Consider the following 17,519-nt stretch of genomic DNA (forward strand, 5'->3'; position numbering starts at 1 on the left):
AAAATATGATAGAATCTATACAGATAAATCTTAGGTTTGACCAGTCAGGATTAGAATACACATTTTTCTTTGGTGTACTATTTTTTAATATGTTGATTAAATAAAGTAATGGTGCATAACCTTCAATTTATACTGAAAAAACCTTGCTATTGATTGATATCAAATCAATCAAAATGCAAAATGATACAGAAGCAAACAATGGAAAGAGCCAAATGTCCTATCAACTAACACCATCCTGCCAATGACCTTTGAATACATTCTAAAACCTTATCCAGTATACAGACTCTGAAAAATGGTTTGCTCAGATACTGAAATCAGAATTGCAAGGATCATTCTCACTTGGAATACACCGTGCATTCTCTGGTTTAGATCATACAGCCATTTCATGGGTCCATGCAACTCCTTTAATCAGCTGTTACAAAACTTGATACCTCAAACATAATAACTACTTTCTATGTTGACTGTACAAAGCACAACAACATGAGAATTTATTTTTAGAAAATTCGCTCAAAGAAGGTCACGGCATTCTCTAAATCCAAACGCCCCGCTTGCTATACCTCCAAATATTAAGAGATCTCAACTGAAACCTCCCATCAATCTGTCATTATCAAGTGCATCTACCTCACTGTTTCTATGATCTGATAAAGAGTGTCATTTTATAAAGTTAGCAACTTCTGTAATTTTTAATCTAATTTCTAAGACATTATTTAAAGCTTCTTCAGTTTTTACAAAATACACAAAAGCATAAAGCAGTGCTAAATGTAAAGGGACAGTAATGGACACTTAAGTATTTCCACATAAAGCCCATTTTCTGAAACTTCAATTTAATCTGGCTGAAACTTCACAAGACCATTTCTATTAAGAGCAGGGATGAAAAAACACCTTACGCTGTGACCAGTTCTTTTGCCTTCCCGCAAAGGAACTGCAGGGCACTCATATATGATGGACCTTTGCAAATTGGCACGCCTTGGATCAGACTCGATTGGATCAGACTTGGAGTCTGCTCCAAGTCTGCTGGAGCTCCAGAAGCCTCCACGTCATGTGCACTCAGTGCCCCCGTGTTTCAAAAAGGTGGCGGGGGCGCTTTAACTAAAGTTTGCCAAATGAGCTTTAGTTAAACCACCCCTGCCACCTTTTTGAAGTGTGGGACGCTGAATACACGTGATGTTACAGGCGCTTTAATAAGAACAGCTCTCAGAGCCGCTCTAATTAAAGCCCCCACCTCCAACCTGGAGCACATGTTGCACAATGTCTGCAGTTTCTGCAAAATGTAAAGGTTTGCAGGAACTGCAAGTCAATTAGGGGAGATCTACTCTCAAAAGTACTATCTGATATATCTAATTTGTCTGTGGGGAAAGTAAGGGGCTTTGTGCGAACAAATTTAGAATATGACTTATTTTGTTTACTTACATAATGGGGGTATGCGGTGAGCGACACTATTTTTTTTTTTAGAAGTCTATTCCAGCATGTAACCTTTATGTAAGTGTTGGAGTAGCTTTTAATTTTTTTTAACTGCTTTAGCAATTTCTATTAATCTATCCAGAATGCTATTAATATTAGCAAATATTTAGAGAACCACGTACATTTTAATGTTAATTTGGTCCACTTCTTCAATTTCTTCTACAGAGTACAAATTAAACAAATTTTCTTCCACTACTGAATACCTCGCCTCCAATTAAACTAGACATTAAAAGAAAGCTACAGAGGCCTTTGGGACTGGGAAGTTTAGGAAATCATGCAGAGTATTCTGTATTCCATTAAGTTATTCACTGGCAATGGGAACAAACCAACAACATATCTAGCGGGCAAATGTCAGAGCAAAACAAAAACACAACCCATTACTAAAAATGCTGCTCTTCCCCAAAGGCAGCACAGAAAAGCTGAAGGCTACTACTTATCAGTCATGGAATTTCAATACAGAAATCCAATTTTGGTACATCTAAGTTGGGTTGGAAAATATCTCCTATTACCATTGTGTGCATGCTCTTTTATAATATGGAAATACTGAACAGTTGGTGCAAAGAGAATTCAACAGGGATTCCAGAGAAGGGGGGGAAATAGCAGGAACCATGGAGCTATACTAACCTACTACTTGAAAAATGAAAACATCGTAGTCTACATCATGGGTGTCCAACTTCTAAACCATCATGGGTCACAAGCTCTCGGGCCACCTGACACGTGGGTCACACCCAGGTACTCCCCTATCTACTGCTGTACCACATGTCTATGCAGGCACCCCCTCACCACAGCACCACATGGGTGCACAAGTACAAATCCCCCATGGCTGCAACACATGCCAGCAATGGTACCCACTTCCCCACACTGCTGCAGCAACATGCATATGTAACCTCTCTTCTCCACTCTGCCCTCTCCTTATGGTCCTGGACTCACCCTCAACTCCTCATGCTGTCACACTGCCTTGGCTGCTGAGTCAGAGGTAGGAAGTGGCAGCTGGAAGAGAGAGGGGGAGCCTGGATTGCAGCAATATGGGGAAAAGCAGCTGGATGAAAGCCCAGGTGGTGGCAGCAGCAGGGGGGGAGGCTGAAATTTAACCCCTCACAGGCTGCCAGTTGGACAGTCCTGGTCTAGGTATCATATTCTGGCATATCAGCCAATAGCAACATCCTGTAAAAATAACGGTTCTGTCATGCTATACACAAAATCTAGTTGTCAGGTCAAAATCATATTGTATAAACGTAAAAGCCTTGTATCCCTGAATTGGAGGCATGTCTAAGACATGAGTTACTCTGGGTATTGTTGGAAGTGTCTCACTGCTCTCAGGGACACTGAATTTCAAAAGGGAATAGTAGATTTGTATACAAAACCTACTTATACACATCAAAGGAGGAGAAAAAGAAAGACCATCTTCAAAAAGCATAATCCTAGGGTCTCTAGATCAGGTCTGTATGGTATTACATATGAAATGGCTAACTACTAAGCATTCTTAATGTCTACATTATGACATATCTTGTCCTGGCAATATTTATAGTCTAGGGAAAAGTTCTGGAAGGAGTTGATAGGTGGAATGTGGGTATAGGTATGACCCTACCAGATTCATGGCAAAAGTGGGTTGCACTGGAGCTCCTTAACCTTGCAGGTTCCTTTGTGCGCCCCACCCCCACCCCAGCAGCTGATTGGTAGAGGGACCCCACTTTCCGGTCACTCCTTATTGGCAGGGAAGTGAAAACCAGTTTTAAACTCGGTGCTGTTTTTGTCTCCCTGCTGATCAGCACAAGCAGCAGGGTCAACCAGGGCCCCTCAGCCAATCAGTGGTGAGGAGACAAAAACAGCACCAAGTTTAAAACTGTGGTTTTCGCTTCCATGCCAATAGCAAAAAAACCCCAAACCCCCCCCCCCAAAAAACCAAAAACACTATGAAAAAAGGTGGCTCAGAGCATGGGAAAATAGCATGTGCCTGAACAAATGGAGACTTGGTCCTCTGATGAGATGCTCTGGCTGTCAGTACTTTTCTCCACACACAGGGGCAGTATAGGAGAAAGCATGGTAGTTGGTAACAGCAGTGCATATCGGTGATTTTGAATTATTGCAGTGGAAATTAATGGCATGCAAAGTTATATCACTCAGGCAGTGCAGAGTTATGCTGTGAAGTACTTGAAGACAAAGAGCTTACATATGAAGAGGAGGTGAAGGGGAGTCAGTGGAAGGACTTGGGATGGGATGATATGGTCAGAAGAACAAGTATAGAAGCATCTGGAACAGACTTGCAGAGAAAAAGGGAAGGACACCTGTAGTAGTAGTCAAGGTAAAAAAAAAAAGGAGGCTGCAGCAATAAAGATATACAATTAGGAGGGTTTGGATGATAGGACAGATAGGATAGGGCACATAACGGAGATATTGTTGTTGAAAAACAAAGGTTGAAAAATTAAAAAATGGCAAGAATAGCTGTTTCACTGAAAGCACTGATCAAAGCTATATCCAATGTACATGCTTAAGTGACTTGGAAACTGATGGTACTGCTCATAGTTACTGAGAAAGTACGTAGAAGGGAAAGCTTATAAGGAAAGGTCAAGAATACTTTTGGCCATGTGAACTTTAGGATGATGGGCTAGGCATTAACAGAGAATTTCAGGGACTCTCCAAAAGGGGGAGAAAGATGATCCATTCATATAATGAGGTTCTGAAAAAATGATCAGAAGTATGAGAACCATAAATGCCAAGCAAAGACTAAATTTCAAGTAAGGAGTGGTCAAGCAATTCAGCTGAAATTAGAGAATGAACTCCTGACATGTTCTTGTACCGGTCGTTTAGCTCTGGGAAGCAAACATGCATGCATGCAACTCCAAAAATAATTTACAGCAGACTCTTACACTGAGTCAGTGCTGACTCAATATACATTTCAGAAGAACGAACTTATACTGATCATATCTGAAGAATGACAAGTGACAGCTCAAAAAGTAGCTTCCCTAGATTAGGGTTGCAGCCAGTCAGACAGCATAAAACAGGCATGCATGGTGTTCTACCTGTACCATGTATATGCAATTTTATGTGCCACCAGTTTCGGTCGGGTAACCTTCACATGCAATACACTGAAATCTCTGAAAACCAAAATTGGCCAAGTCAAACAGGACATTTAAGTCCAACTCCACTTAGCAAGGCATTTGTAGCACAGCAGGTATACTGCATTTGTTTTTTAATGTAAAATATGATTCTGAAATATGAAGCAAAACACACACACAACTTAGCTAAGTACTCACCAAGCTAGTCCCATGGGGGTTTAAACTATGAAAACTAGTGCAGTGCCCACCTGCTGTGCTTGGGGAGCATTAATGGTTCTTAAAACTACTTTCAAATGTAACTGGATGGTTTTATGGTGATACAGATGGCTAAAAGAGCAGACTTAGATTGCTAGAAAAAGCTTTCTTTCAACAACAGAATCTTTTAAGTCATAGAATAGAAGAATATGTTTGTTTCGTAGGCCTGGGGGGGAGGGGAGAGGCAGAAGGGGGTGCAACTGTCCTCATCCCTAATGGGCTACTACCACAAAACCAATAAAGAATACAAGAGAAGAAAGTACATAAAAAGAAAGCAAGTAAGTTCTTACGTGAAAGAGACAAACTACATCTGTCACTTTGCTACCAGGTACAGGAAAACATGGAGTCTGGTTCTGGGGAGAGTAAAGAGTTGTTTTAGCCTCCAGAAGCAAGTCAGCAAAGTTTCACAGCAATTCTATCTGGACTGGCAAGGAGCCACTCCACAAAGCTGAGTAAAGTAAGGAGCACCAAGGAATCCTACTCCATCTACCAGGACTCCAATTTTCAAATATAAGAAGAATAACAGGAGGGAGAGAGTTCAAGTGGAGGGCAATGAAAATGGTGAGGGGCTGGGGCACATGACTTAGAAGGAGAGGCTGAGGGAACCAGACTTATTTAGTCTGAAGAAGAGAACACTGAGGGGGATTTAACAGCAGCCTTCAACTAGCTGCAAGGGGGGTTGCAAAGAGGATGGAGCTGAACTGTTCTCACTGGTGGCAGATGACAGAACAAGGAGCAATGGTCTCAAGCTGCAGCAAGGGAAGTTTAGGTTAGATACCAGGAAGAATTGATAGATATTTCTCACTAGGAAAGTAGTACAGCACTGGACCAGGCTACACAGAGAAGCTGTAGAACAGAGGCAGGCAATTATTTCAGGCGGAGGACCGCTTACCTAGTTTTGGCAGGCTGTCGAGGGCTGCATGGGTAGCCCTGCCCCTTGACAGGTGCCCCGCCCCTTGACAGGTGTCCCAATGTTTCGGGACCGATGTCCCAGGGCCAGCACCAGTGGAGCCCAAAGCGGGGTGCAGGCTGGCAGGGGTATGTGGAGCCAGGCTGGGCTTCACCAGCAGGGAGGGGGGAGCTGGCCCAGCTCCACAGAGCCCCTGCACTCCTGCCACCCTACTCTGGGTCCCACTGGCACTGGCCCTGGGACACCAGTGCAGGCACTGTGCTCCCACTGGCTCCCCCCCCGCAGTACAGGTGGGGGGCAGCGCACAGCCCCGACCCCCTGCTCGCCAGCAGGGAAGAAGCTGGTGCTGAGCGTGAGGAAAAGTGGCCCCTTACCTGCCCCATGCCCGGCGCCCTGCACTGCAGGAGCTCGCAGCCCACAGGGCTGTCCGGAGCAGGCACAGGCAGCCCCAAGGCAGGTTGCGAGTGGCTGCAGCGCGGGGTGCCAGGCATGGGGTGGGGAGGCGCTGCTTCCCCGCCCCGTGCTCCTTCCTTGCCCGGGGTCCCCCCCCCCACTTACCTGAGCTTCCCACACCGGGGCAGCCACATGCTCCCAGCCGAGAAACCCTGGAAGGGGCTTCCGGCTGGGGGGGCGGGACCGGGTGGGCCCTGCTGTTGTGGGAGCCCACTGGGCTTCCTCTGAGTCCTACTGCCTTTGGTTCCTGTCATTTTTTGACAGGAACCAAGGAACAGAGAAATATTAATTTTCAAATTTTTTTTAGGGGCTCCACAGGCCAGATAGAACAGCCTTGTGGGCCGCATCTGGCCCGCGTGCCATATTTTGCCCATCTCTGCTGTAGAATCTAGCTGGGACATTTTTAAAGACCCAGCTAGACAAAGCCTTGGCTGGGATGATCTAGCTGGGGATGGTCCTGCATTGAACAGGGGGATGAACTAGATGAACTCCCAAGGTCCCTTCCAACTGTAATTTTCTATGATCCTTTACGTATCTTTCTGTATTTTTGAAACAACAAAAGACTTATTTTTAAAATTAATCTTGCTTCCTCCCCCTCTTCAGCAAAACAGTTCTTCATAAACATTGCCAAATGTTTATTAAAAAAACTCCGATTCAAAGGAACCTTACAAAATGATTATTTTTTTAAAATTACTCTTTCATTTACCTGCAAAAAAAGGATTTCAGGATTTTGTTTTCCTTGCAAACTAATGTCAAACATTTTAAATACAACAAGAGAAGCAGGAAACCATTTGCTCTAGTTATCTGACATTCAAGAGTCTTATTAGTAATAGATCATTGAAGGGGTGATTGATTTTCAAATAATACTTTATATTCATAATTTCAAGCTATGCATCTTTTTCATAATAGTTTGCCTGAAAAATAAAATCTGTTAATCATACCAATCTTGATAGAAAAATGTTACGCTAGCACCAAGATGGACAAGTGCAAATACTTTGAGTTTAAAATTAAAATCTCACAACTACCCTGTCAGTATACATAGATTAAATTGCCAAATGCATGCACAGCAAGTTAGAAACCAAGCTTGGGCTAGATTTTTAGAAATGACTTCCACTCCCTAAAAAGAGTAATGGAAAAAATCTTGACTAGGCAATCAAATCATTATCAATTTCAGCAGCTACTGAATTAAACACTAAATTTACTATGAATATTTCACCTTTGAAAACAACTGAAACAAAATTAGTGTGATTTCTTGTTGGCTGTTTCTACACCCAAGGGCAGTGTCTGCCCAAAACCAGCCGGTGTTTGGCAGTTCAAGATTAGCAGTTCATTAAAAAAGCATTGTGGAGGGAGTTTGCAGAGGCTACCTGGAAAGGGCACAGGTTTGGTCAGTGTTACCTGTAAGTACTAATAATTCAATCATAACCTAAACAAAGAGAAAAAATAGATACTATTTTTATTATTACAAACTGTGACCAAATATAGTTTGCAAACTCTAATTTAGCATGCATCCAAAATAGAAGCCAATACTTTTTGGCTCCAACATCCCAAAATTAGCATGAACAATTAGAAAATTAGTTTAGAGCTTGGCAGCACCATGAAAAGCAAATAGACTGCAAATATAAACTCTGAGAAGAGCAAGCAAGGTTTTTATACACATGTCCATTTTTACAAGCAAAATATCTGTAACCTAGTCAGCCACCCTAGTCAGAAGATATACCTTCCTTTTCACATCCCTATGTTATCAAGATGGTTTTCAAAAATGGTTTCTTTTAATTCAATTCTACTAAAAATAATAGGATCTGATATCTGAATCTTAAAAACTCAAAATGTGTTCATCCTACACAATTCAAGTGAATTACAATTATGAAGCCTCACGGAATACTATAACAGAAAGGTTAGGCAATACACAGAAATACAGCAGGGGGACGTTGTGAGTGTTGGACCGGCCCATACAAAATTAGATTAGGTGCCACATTAAAAGGTTTTCTTTCTTTTTTTTTTATTATTAGAAAAAAAGTTTAGCAGATCATTATGGCCTTAGCCTAAAGACTTCTCCAAAAAGGAGGCAAGGAGGAGGGGGTGGGAGTGGGGGAAGAGAAACTGTATTAACATTATGACATGCTTTCTATTTACAAAGGGGGAGGAGGACACACCTGCTGCCTGGTTTTATTCTTTATTTCCCCTTCTCAGTCAGCAGAATGACACTCTGTTCACTGGCTTGTTTTGCATTTTACACCCAAACAATGCCTCTTAGCTCTTTCTGCTCCTTGACATCCTACACAGAAAAATCCTAAAAGGCCAGTGACATCAATTCTGTGGCAGATTTTAATTCATAGTACAAACATAATGAAGTTTATAACTCTTAATCGGGGGGAAAAAGAATAATTGGGTCTCTCACAAAATAAGAAATAGCTCAATCAAGTGATTTGCCTCAATATCTAAAAATTATTTATGTATTATCTTAATCAATTAAATAGGACTTGTCAGACATTTCAAAGAATAGCTCAAATGTACTATCATTTTTATGTAACAAAAAGTGAATGGGAATAGTAATTTTAAAGAATGAGATGCAGCATGAAGTATTAACATTTGAATTCTCGTGCTACTAGTTAAAATTATTAGATACATAAATAAATGATTCTATCAGAACTTGTTTGTGGTCAGAGCAAATTTCAACATTTGAGGGAAGTCAAGAAGCTGGTTTAAAACTCTCTCATATTTAAAGTCCCAAGCTGAAATCTTTCGAATATTCTGTGGCCAAAATTTCCACCAAAGAACACTTGCAGCATAAACATTTGAGCTGCCAAATCCTGCTAGAAAGGCATATGCAGTGAGCAAGACAGAAAAGAGCTGGGAGCATTGAATAGAACAGGTTTATTTAAAAACAAAACCAAAATAAAGTACCCACGAGGAAAAGCCTATTATCCTATTATAATTTTCTGCACTACGACATTTAAAGCACAGCTTGTTTTCTTCGATGCAAGAGCTTTTTAAATGCATTAACAAAAGAAGCAGAAGGAACATTTTTCACTAATAGTGGGGATTCCACTAAATGCTAACTCTCCAAAACAAAACCAGCAGTAGAAAGTGACAAATAATTTCATTTTTTCTGCTCAGTGCAGCATATCTTTAGCAAGCAGCTCTTTCTGCGAAGACGCCATTTTATCAACCTGAAATGCAGCCAAAAGCTTAGGACGCTGTGCTGCTGCTCTGTTTCTGAAATGTTATGTAATAAATTGATTTAACAGAAGCAGATGCTATTTGTTCAGGGTTGGGTTTTCTTGGCTCTAAAAAGGGCTGATGGGTAATGAAATACCTGAGGAAAGGTGCCGCCCAACCATCCTAGGAGACGCTACATTGTGTTCAGAGCTGTCTCTACTCCTGCATCTATGTTCTCCTGGGCTCTCAGCTTCAATATGTCGGCTGTGTACAGTGTGAGCCTCATCCTGTAGAGCTGCCAAGAAAATCTCTCAGTGCAAGCGTGCGCCCAGACAACCTGCAAGCTCAGTCGGGCCTTAGTTGCACTGGCTTTGAAAATGCCCTCTCCACACAGGGCACCCTCCCCCCGCCTCCTTCCCCCACCCACAGCCCCCTTAACTCTAGGTTAAGGTATCAGCAGAGTAGGATTTTTAAGCTTTGATTATCTAATTGCAGCTGACACTAAACCGATCTTCCTTCCTCTTTAAATTCTTTCAACTGTCACAAAACATTTTCACTTCAGGACCTGGCTACAATTAGCACCGTAGCTGCTTTTCTTCTGTTTTTGAAAGTCAGCCAAAACAACAACCGCATATTGCCGATTGGCTGCATGCAAATAAATTCCTGCCTCCTTCATGCCTTCCTCCTCCTCTCTCTAGACAACAGTTCTAGACACTTGGCATACCAGCAGTCGCTGTAATATTCAGAACAAGTCCCATATGTAAATTGGCCAGCTGCCAAATTCTTAATTACTTCCCGGCCTCTATCTAAAAAGATCTAAGTAGCAAACATGCGAGCATATTAATCAAAGCCTCTGTTGTTTATAAACGTACAGAACAGCCGCCCAAAACAATACATCACGGCCCAAGCTGCTTTCTGCCTTCCAATGCAGGAGAGGGAAAAATCCTTTAATAATTGCAGGCTGGAGACCAGTGGTTATCTTGCAGACTTATGACTGTATACAGTGTGAACAAAAAACAGGGCAGCCTTGATATTTTCAGGATCTAAACAACATCATGAATTAACAGACACACACACAGCAACTTCTATAAATGTATATATAAAAAGCCATCTACATAACCTGCTGCAGTATTGTTTTTTTTAAAAAGCAAATCACTACCATTGCAATTTACTTTTCTGCCTCGCTTCCCTCGCCCCCACCCCAAAAACCACTAAACTCCATACTCAATTCAAGTTTGCTGTTTAGATTCTTGTCAGATATTTATCTGACATATTTTATCTGCCAAATTAGACTGTGTTTTACTGATTGGGTCTGAAGTTTTGGCTGCATTCTTAGAACTCCTGCTCTTATACCACTTTTGTATAATTATTGCTGTCATATTTGTAGGCAAAGGTATTATTTTGACCAAATAAACATTATTAAACATCACTCATTTTTTAAAAACTTAAATATCTTTAATTTCCACATGTCTATAACCACAACAGAAAACTGGGCAGGAAAAACTAAAATCTAAACAAAATTAGAAGCTTGAAAATAAAATCTCCTGGCTGACCCTGTCTTTTTTCATTTTTACAAACATGGTTTAAGGGAAAGCATAATTTATACTCATTTCTATGTCAATTTAAATGCAGCTTTCAAATCAGAGGGGTTGTTTTGCATCACCACCTTCATTTGACGTCAGCTACAAGTGAGTGAAATTTTCATTTATTTAAGGCTGTGACCACATATTACATTTATAGCACTATGAAAATGTTCCTGTTTAAAACAGGAACTTCTCTGTAGCCCTATGATTTGTAGTGTCATGTGCAACATCTGTCCAGTTACATATAGCATTACAGGGGGTTTCTCAGACCCTCTGCATCCTATAGTCCTCTGCTCTTCCTCCCTCCCAGCTGTCTTTGACAGCTGCTAATGCAGAATGGGGCCCAGGACTTTGTAGTGCTACAAATGAAAGCATGTCCACAGCGTAAGCTGTATTACAGAATTAGAAGAAAAACAAAGTGTGCTTCCCCTTCAGATATGAAAGCTATTTTGATTGTAAAAACAGTAGGTTGCTAATAGGGTTTTTTCTGTTTAGAGTAATTTCTCTCTCAGATCAAGGCTGCCGAGTTCCACCACTTATGCAAATCAGGAGGATCAAGGTAAACAGAAAAAAATATGCGAGAGGTGCCTGCATGCATGTCTTCCTCCACACAGGAGGCAGGGAGGGGGAAGGGTCTCTAAGCTCCATGGATAACATCCTGGTGAAAAACCAGTTTTTATTTTGACTGCTGCCAGGAAGAGTGGGTGCTGGGTTTCCTGCTAGAGCGCTGCTCCTGGATGCATCTGCAAGTTGCATTTCTATCAGCCTAAAGCAAATTGGTGTCAGATTTGAAATTCTACTTCCTTGATGCTACCTGGAGGAAGCAGATCCATCTCTTCCTCTTGATACCTGCTGTAAGATTAGCTGGAGGCCTCCTGACCACTTCAAGGTGGCAGAGAGGAGGACAACAAATATTTCAGTTATTCAACCCCACACTCATCTGGTTTTGGACAGACCAGTAAGTAATTCCAGCATGGGGAAAACAGATTTAGACTCACTAAAAAGTCAGTATATTTTTATATACCGAATATAAAATGTTTGCCCTAATGTCTGATGTCAGGCATCATGTAAAATACAGAGACATTCATTAAAAAATAAGTTTGCTATTGGTTTTACTATTGCAGTACGCTTTCATTTTTCATTCATAATGACCATGGGTGGCCTACACAGGGATGGCCTCTTTTAGCTATCCTCCAAATAACCATATCTGGGATTTCTTAAAGAACAACGGGGGAAAGAAAAACCTTCATCAACCACAGTCACTAGTATGTCATGATGAACATGCAACCAATGCTGCTGATACAAATATTTTCAGTGGATCTTGCTATGAATTTGTGGGTTCCCATTTCCTTGTCATGTTAAATCCCAAGTCTTGTTTTAAAATATCTTCTCCACAGTAAATGAAAATTAGAAAAGGAGGAGAGACTTCACATACAGAACATACAGCAAAAGCTCATGAGCTTCTTACCAAAGACTGTTTTCCTATGCTGATATACTTAGGAATACACAAGAGAAATACAGAAAAATCTACTTAAGTAAATCTGGCTCTATACAAAAGTTGTCTAAAAATGTACAAGAACGCAACATTAGATTTGCCATTTCCTAGGCATTATTCAAGACACCCTTTACACTAGTCGAAGAGGAACTTTTACACACCTCTGAATATTCTCTTTTTAAAGTGGGCTTTTCCAGGGGAAATTATCAAAGTTTCTGGGACAAAGGGCACACAAAATACATGAAACAACATTTTGTGACCATTTTACAGTTGTTTCTTCAAAACGCAGGACTTGAAGTCTTTCAGTGGATGTGTTATTTTGGAATCTGTAGCATCTTACTTATATACACAGATCAGTTTTTAAATTCTGAATTTGGTTTCTGAATTTCCTAGCATGGATAGCCAATACACCACAAAACTACTGCCTTGTTGGAACAAGCAATAAAGTGACAAGGCAACACACTGCTCAAGTTATGCCTATGTGACTTCATTCATGTTTGTCTCATCACTAAGGTAAGCCACATTTAACTGCTGTCATTTACCATCATTTCTGATCTGCTAACGGGTTCAACAATGAACAACTAAATGAGACCCATGTCTGAAGAGCTTAAAAATTGAAGGAAGCAGAAAGGTCTTCTTAGTTTCATCCCTGATTAGAAGACTGCATGTCTCCATGTGGGACCTTTGGTTTTATGTTAACTTGTATGCGTATATGGGCAACAATCTTGTCAATCACTACCAAAATGCCTGTTGACCAGGGGTTACCATTAATAGTCAACCTTTATCTAAACTTACACAAAGCACAATTTGCACATGGTATTATCACAAACTTCAAAACCATATGCCTGCACATTTTAATAAAAAAAGGCAAATATAACAGGTTTCTGGTTGCCTTCACATAGGTGCATATCCGAAATGTGAAAAGACAACAAACAGAATTTTAATAATATGCTCTTTTAAAGCAGCTGTCAGGACTGGTAAAAAGTTATATGAATGCTACCTATGTGAAGGCAACCAGAAACCTGTTATATTTGCTGCACACTAGGGGTATGTGAAGCAGGCCATATTCGATTCTGATTTGGAGAATCAGTGATTCAGACATAAACACAGCTTTAAATGTTTTTTCTACATACCTTGAGGTACCAGCGCGGCTCATGAACGCTGTGATGCTGGGGCACATGGAGCGTCCCACAGGAGTGCAGGGGGCCCCCACATGCTTGGTGGTGAACCCAGAAGTGGATCGGAAGTACTTCCAGTCCACTTCCGGGTCTACCGGGGAGAACTGGGGGGGAGAAGCTGCACCCCCTCAGTCGCGGGGGGAACCAGGTGCCTCCTTCGGACCCAAGAGGCACCAGTCGCCAAGACGGGGGGAGCAGGGGGCGCCCAGCATGCTCCCTGGCAGACCTGGAAATGGACCAGAAGTGCTTCTGGTCCACTTCCAGGTCTGCCGCCGAGTGCACTGGGGAAACTCCCATGTTCCTGTGGCACACTCCATGAGCCCCAGCATCGCACCATTCACGAGCCACCTGCTACCTAGAGGTATGTAGAAGAAACAGTTAAAGCTGTGTCTATGTCCGAATCTTTCTGAATCTCTCCGAATCGATTTGGAGGGTTCCAATTCGATTCAGAGATTGAAAGGTCTCCTGATTTGATTCAGATTTGGAGATTCAGCCGCTGAATCAGGCCGAATCTCTGCCAAATCGAATCAGGGACCGAAGCTTCACGCAGCCCTCCTGCACGCTCCCTTTATGGAATTCACACAAAATCTGTTTGCAGAAAATCAAGACTGGGGCCTGATTTTAGAAATCAAGTAGCACTTTACTATACAACACCACAAGAGTTATGAATGATTCTTATTTTAAAACGATTACTGTATGTCGCAGAGCACTTGGGTGCTCTGCTCCTATAAAGAGGGGAGGTATGTCGCAGAGAACTTAGGTACCCTGCTCCTAAAAAGGAAAAAAACTGCTAGGCAAAGAGCCCTAGCACTGAGTGACGAACCCAGCTGCTGCTTGCCAGGGCAACCAGTGGAGGTCAACCGACCAGAAGGGGCAGGGCCTAGCTCCCATATAAAACCCAGGGGCTGAGGCCAGGCTGGCAGTTCCCTACCAGCAGCCAGGGGGGAAGAAGCTCCTCCTGAGCAAAGCTGAGAGGAGAGCCCTGACCGCAGGTACAGCCCCAGGACCGGGTAAAGAATGGAGCATCCATGGGGTGTTTTGAGTAATGTTGTTATAGCTGGGTGGCTAGCGTTTTGTTTACTGTTTAAAACCGGTGGTTTGGGTGAGGCTATTAGGGGTTGGAGGAGGCCTCATAGGGGACCCCAGCGCCAGTGAGGGTGCAGCAGTCGGGGTGCACTGACCCCAGCCCCAGAGAGGGGACGTTGATGAGAAGCCCCAGTGAGGGTATGGTAAGCACCAGAGAAGGGGGCAGCATTTTGGAGAAGCCCCAGAGAAGAGGGCAGCGATAGAAACCCCAGAGAGGGGGCAGCATTGATGAGTGCCAGAGAGGGTGCATGGTGAGACCAGGGCCACACAGGGCCCAGAGAGGACAAGAGGGCCGCATTATAACTAGGCCGTGACCGAACAACGTCAATCTCATTTGCGAGGCTTGAGGCGTGGTAAAGGGATGGTTGGAGCCACGCATAGCCCATAAAGCTAGGGTGCCTGGAAACAACTGTGGTACCATCCATCTTGGAGCAGGACCTACACCAGGGGTCTGGGAAGACATGGGGTCAGAGTGTACAGCTAACTGTGACCAAGAGGGCGTGAAAGGCAGCCTCCCAATTATATATTTTGTCATCAAAGACATGGTGGGCGAGGATTGAGGGTGACCATTTGGCCAACTTGGCATGGTAAGGGGGCCTTGGGGAAATCATGGCTATCCTCCAGGCCCCTGCCCTGTGACACTGTATAAATTAGCATCTTTAAGATAAAATCACCCTTGATCCCATAAAAGATAACCACCCATAAAAATACTTCCTTAAATTATGATGATTCGTTACTGGCTGGGATGGCTTAGTTGGGGACAGTCCTGCCTTGACTAGATGACCCTGTCCTTTCCAGCTCTACTTTCCTATGATTGATTCTATGTAACAAATTAGCAAACTACTTATTGTATTTTTTGGCATACTACATGCCCTGAAACTAAAACATGCTCTTTGCTTTTGGAAAGCAGAATGTAGGAAAAAAGATTCTTTTCAGAATCATGATGACTGACAGACTTCCTGGGAACATAAGCATCTAGGAAGTGTGGTATCCCAAGAGGCAGTCAGGGTGAGGCAGCATAAACTTCCTTGTGTGTCTAGGCCACAGACCCTTGGAAGAGTGGAAGACAGACTGTTACTCCTTTACTGTAAATAGTTCTTAAAATAAGTTCCTGTAAAAAAAAAAAAAAATAAAGTATTGTTTCCACACTACAAGCCTCAGTGAGACAATGAACCGCATGCAGCAGCTCACTCGCCCTCAGTCAGATGAGCAGCTTTTCAGCTGAAAGCTACAGCCTCACTAGCAGCTGCGAGTGGGTTAATACTAGACTCTGCCCCGCTGTCTGCGGATGCATATACACGAGCACAGGGGCTGCTCCAATGCACTGTAATTACAGCTGTGCTGCTTTAATTAGAGCGGATCTCTGAGCTACTCAAATTAAAACACCCCTTCCCCTTACCGCTGGAGCAGTACAAAAGTGCCCTGCAAGCCCAGGGAGAAGTGGCTGCTATTTTGGTGGCCATGTGAGTAATAGTGTCTACCTGCTCTAGTCCAACCCTACCTCTATTCCAGCAAAGAAAATGCCAGCTTTTACTCATTTTTTGACTATGAAAAAAAAATAATAGAGCAATTCCTCTGTTGCAAAGATGCTATGGATTTCTGTTTGAAGTCTCTGGGTTTATGCTGTGAATCATGTATAGGCATTTTCATAGCTGACAGTGCTAATACGGTGTGGGAGCTGCATCACCCTTAAAAAGATCTCATGGCACACTGGTTGAGAAGCACTGGGCTATAATATTTAAGGTAGGCAGCCTCCTCTGGCCCCTCTTGTTTTCAGTGAAAACAGTGAGCCAGTCCTCTGTATCCTGTGAACACAGGAGGGAAATTCAGACTGAAACCCGGCTCACATAGGTGCTTATGTGCTGCCCTGAGATAGGCACTTAAGTCCAGGAAAGAAAAGAGATTTCAAACTCAGTCTTTCCTGGCTGGCAAAGACCTCCTCTGCTCAGTGTACTAACTGTTGTGATTCTGATTCTTGTACATCTAATTGCCCATTTACCATATATGGAACTTGGCCTTGTTCGTTCCACTCCCAGAACCAGATACCTGAAAGGCAACTGTCAAAGTCCCTGTCAACCAGCCAAGTTGGCTTACAAAATTAATGCTCAAGCCAGTTAGGTAAAGAGTCCAGCTGTCTTACTGATACTGCCCTTCCACAATTTGGAGGAAAAGGTGCAGAAGGGAAACTAACAAGCAAAATGCAGCAGATTAATGAAAGAGAACAGATTATGGCTTTTTGTATTTGTACACTGACTGAACAGTATCAAACTTGGTTGTGCCAATATGAAAACTGTTACTTAGCCACTCATTCAACACACAAATAACTGATAAGCTTTAGTGACTAAAATAGTAAAATAAATAACAATGCATTACTGAATTATTCAGATGATTTTAAGCAAAATTCATATCTGAAGCTCTTAATTTAAACTATACAATGTCAATTTTACAGAAAACATATAATACAAATGATGCATTACAAGTTACATGGCACAGTAAGCCATATTATATAGCTAATGGGAAATGGCAGTAGTCAGTGATGGAAAAAATAATTGTATAAGATATCCAGTTCCGTCTAAGAAGACATCAAATTTGCTATAAAACGTTAATCGTTACTTCAGTAACAGATATAGCTGCAGGCCTTTTATTCAAAATAATTCTGATGTAAGTTATCTAAACTGTGGTAAAGCCAAGCTGAACTCAGATTTTGCTAAAATACCCATGACAATATCACCACAATCTAAAATATAAACATATTTATTTTGTTGTAAATATTATCAGGAAACAACACCTCACTGTTTACTTTAAAGCAATATATGAAAAAGAAAAAACTTATCTCTAACATGCACAACTTCTGTTACCTTTGTTAAATGTCCACCCACT

At 42.1% G+C, this 17,519-nt stretch overlaps 1 protein-coding gene across 8 annotated transcripts in view; it reads right to left on the reverse strand.

Moving 5' to 3' along the window:
- Window positions 1–17,519, reverse strand: part of TNRC6C (trinucleotide repeat containing adaptor 6C) — a 619,746-nt gene that overhangs the window by 61,388 nt on the left and 540,839 nt on the right. Inside the window, exon 1 of one of the 8 annotated variants that reach the window (XM_019494295.2) lies at window positions 9,455–9,587. The exons of the other annotated variants lie outside the window; for them this stretch is intronic. Coding sequence (XP_019349840.1) covers window positions 9,455–9,479 — 25 coding nt within the window. The 5' untranslated portion in view covers window positions 9,480–9,587. Of the gene's footprint in view, window positions 1–9,454; window positions 9,588–17,519 lie in introns of those variants that run through there. 8 annotated transcript variants of the gene reach the window in all.

The sequence above is a fragment of the Alligator mississippiensis genome, chromosome 8 (assembly GCF_030867095.1).
Source record: "Alligator mississippiensis isolate rAllMis1 chromosome 8, rAllMis1, whole genome shotgun sequence".
Lineage (NCBI taxonomy): Eukaryota > Metazoa > Chordata > Crocodylia > Alligatoridae > Alligator > Alligator mississippiensis.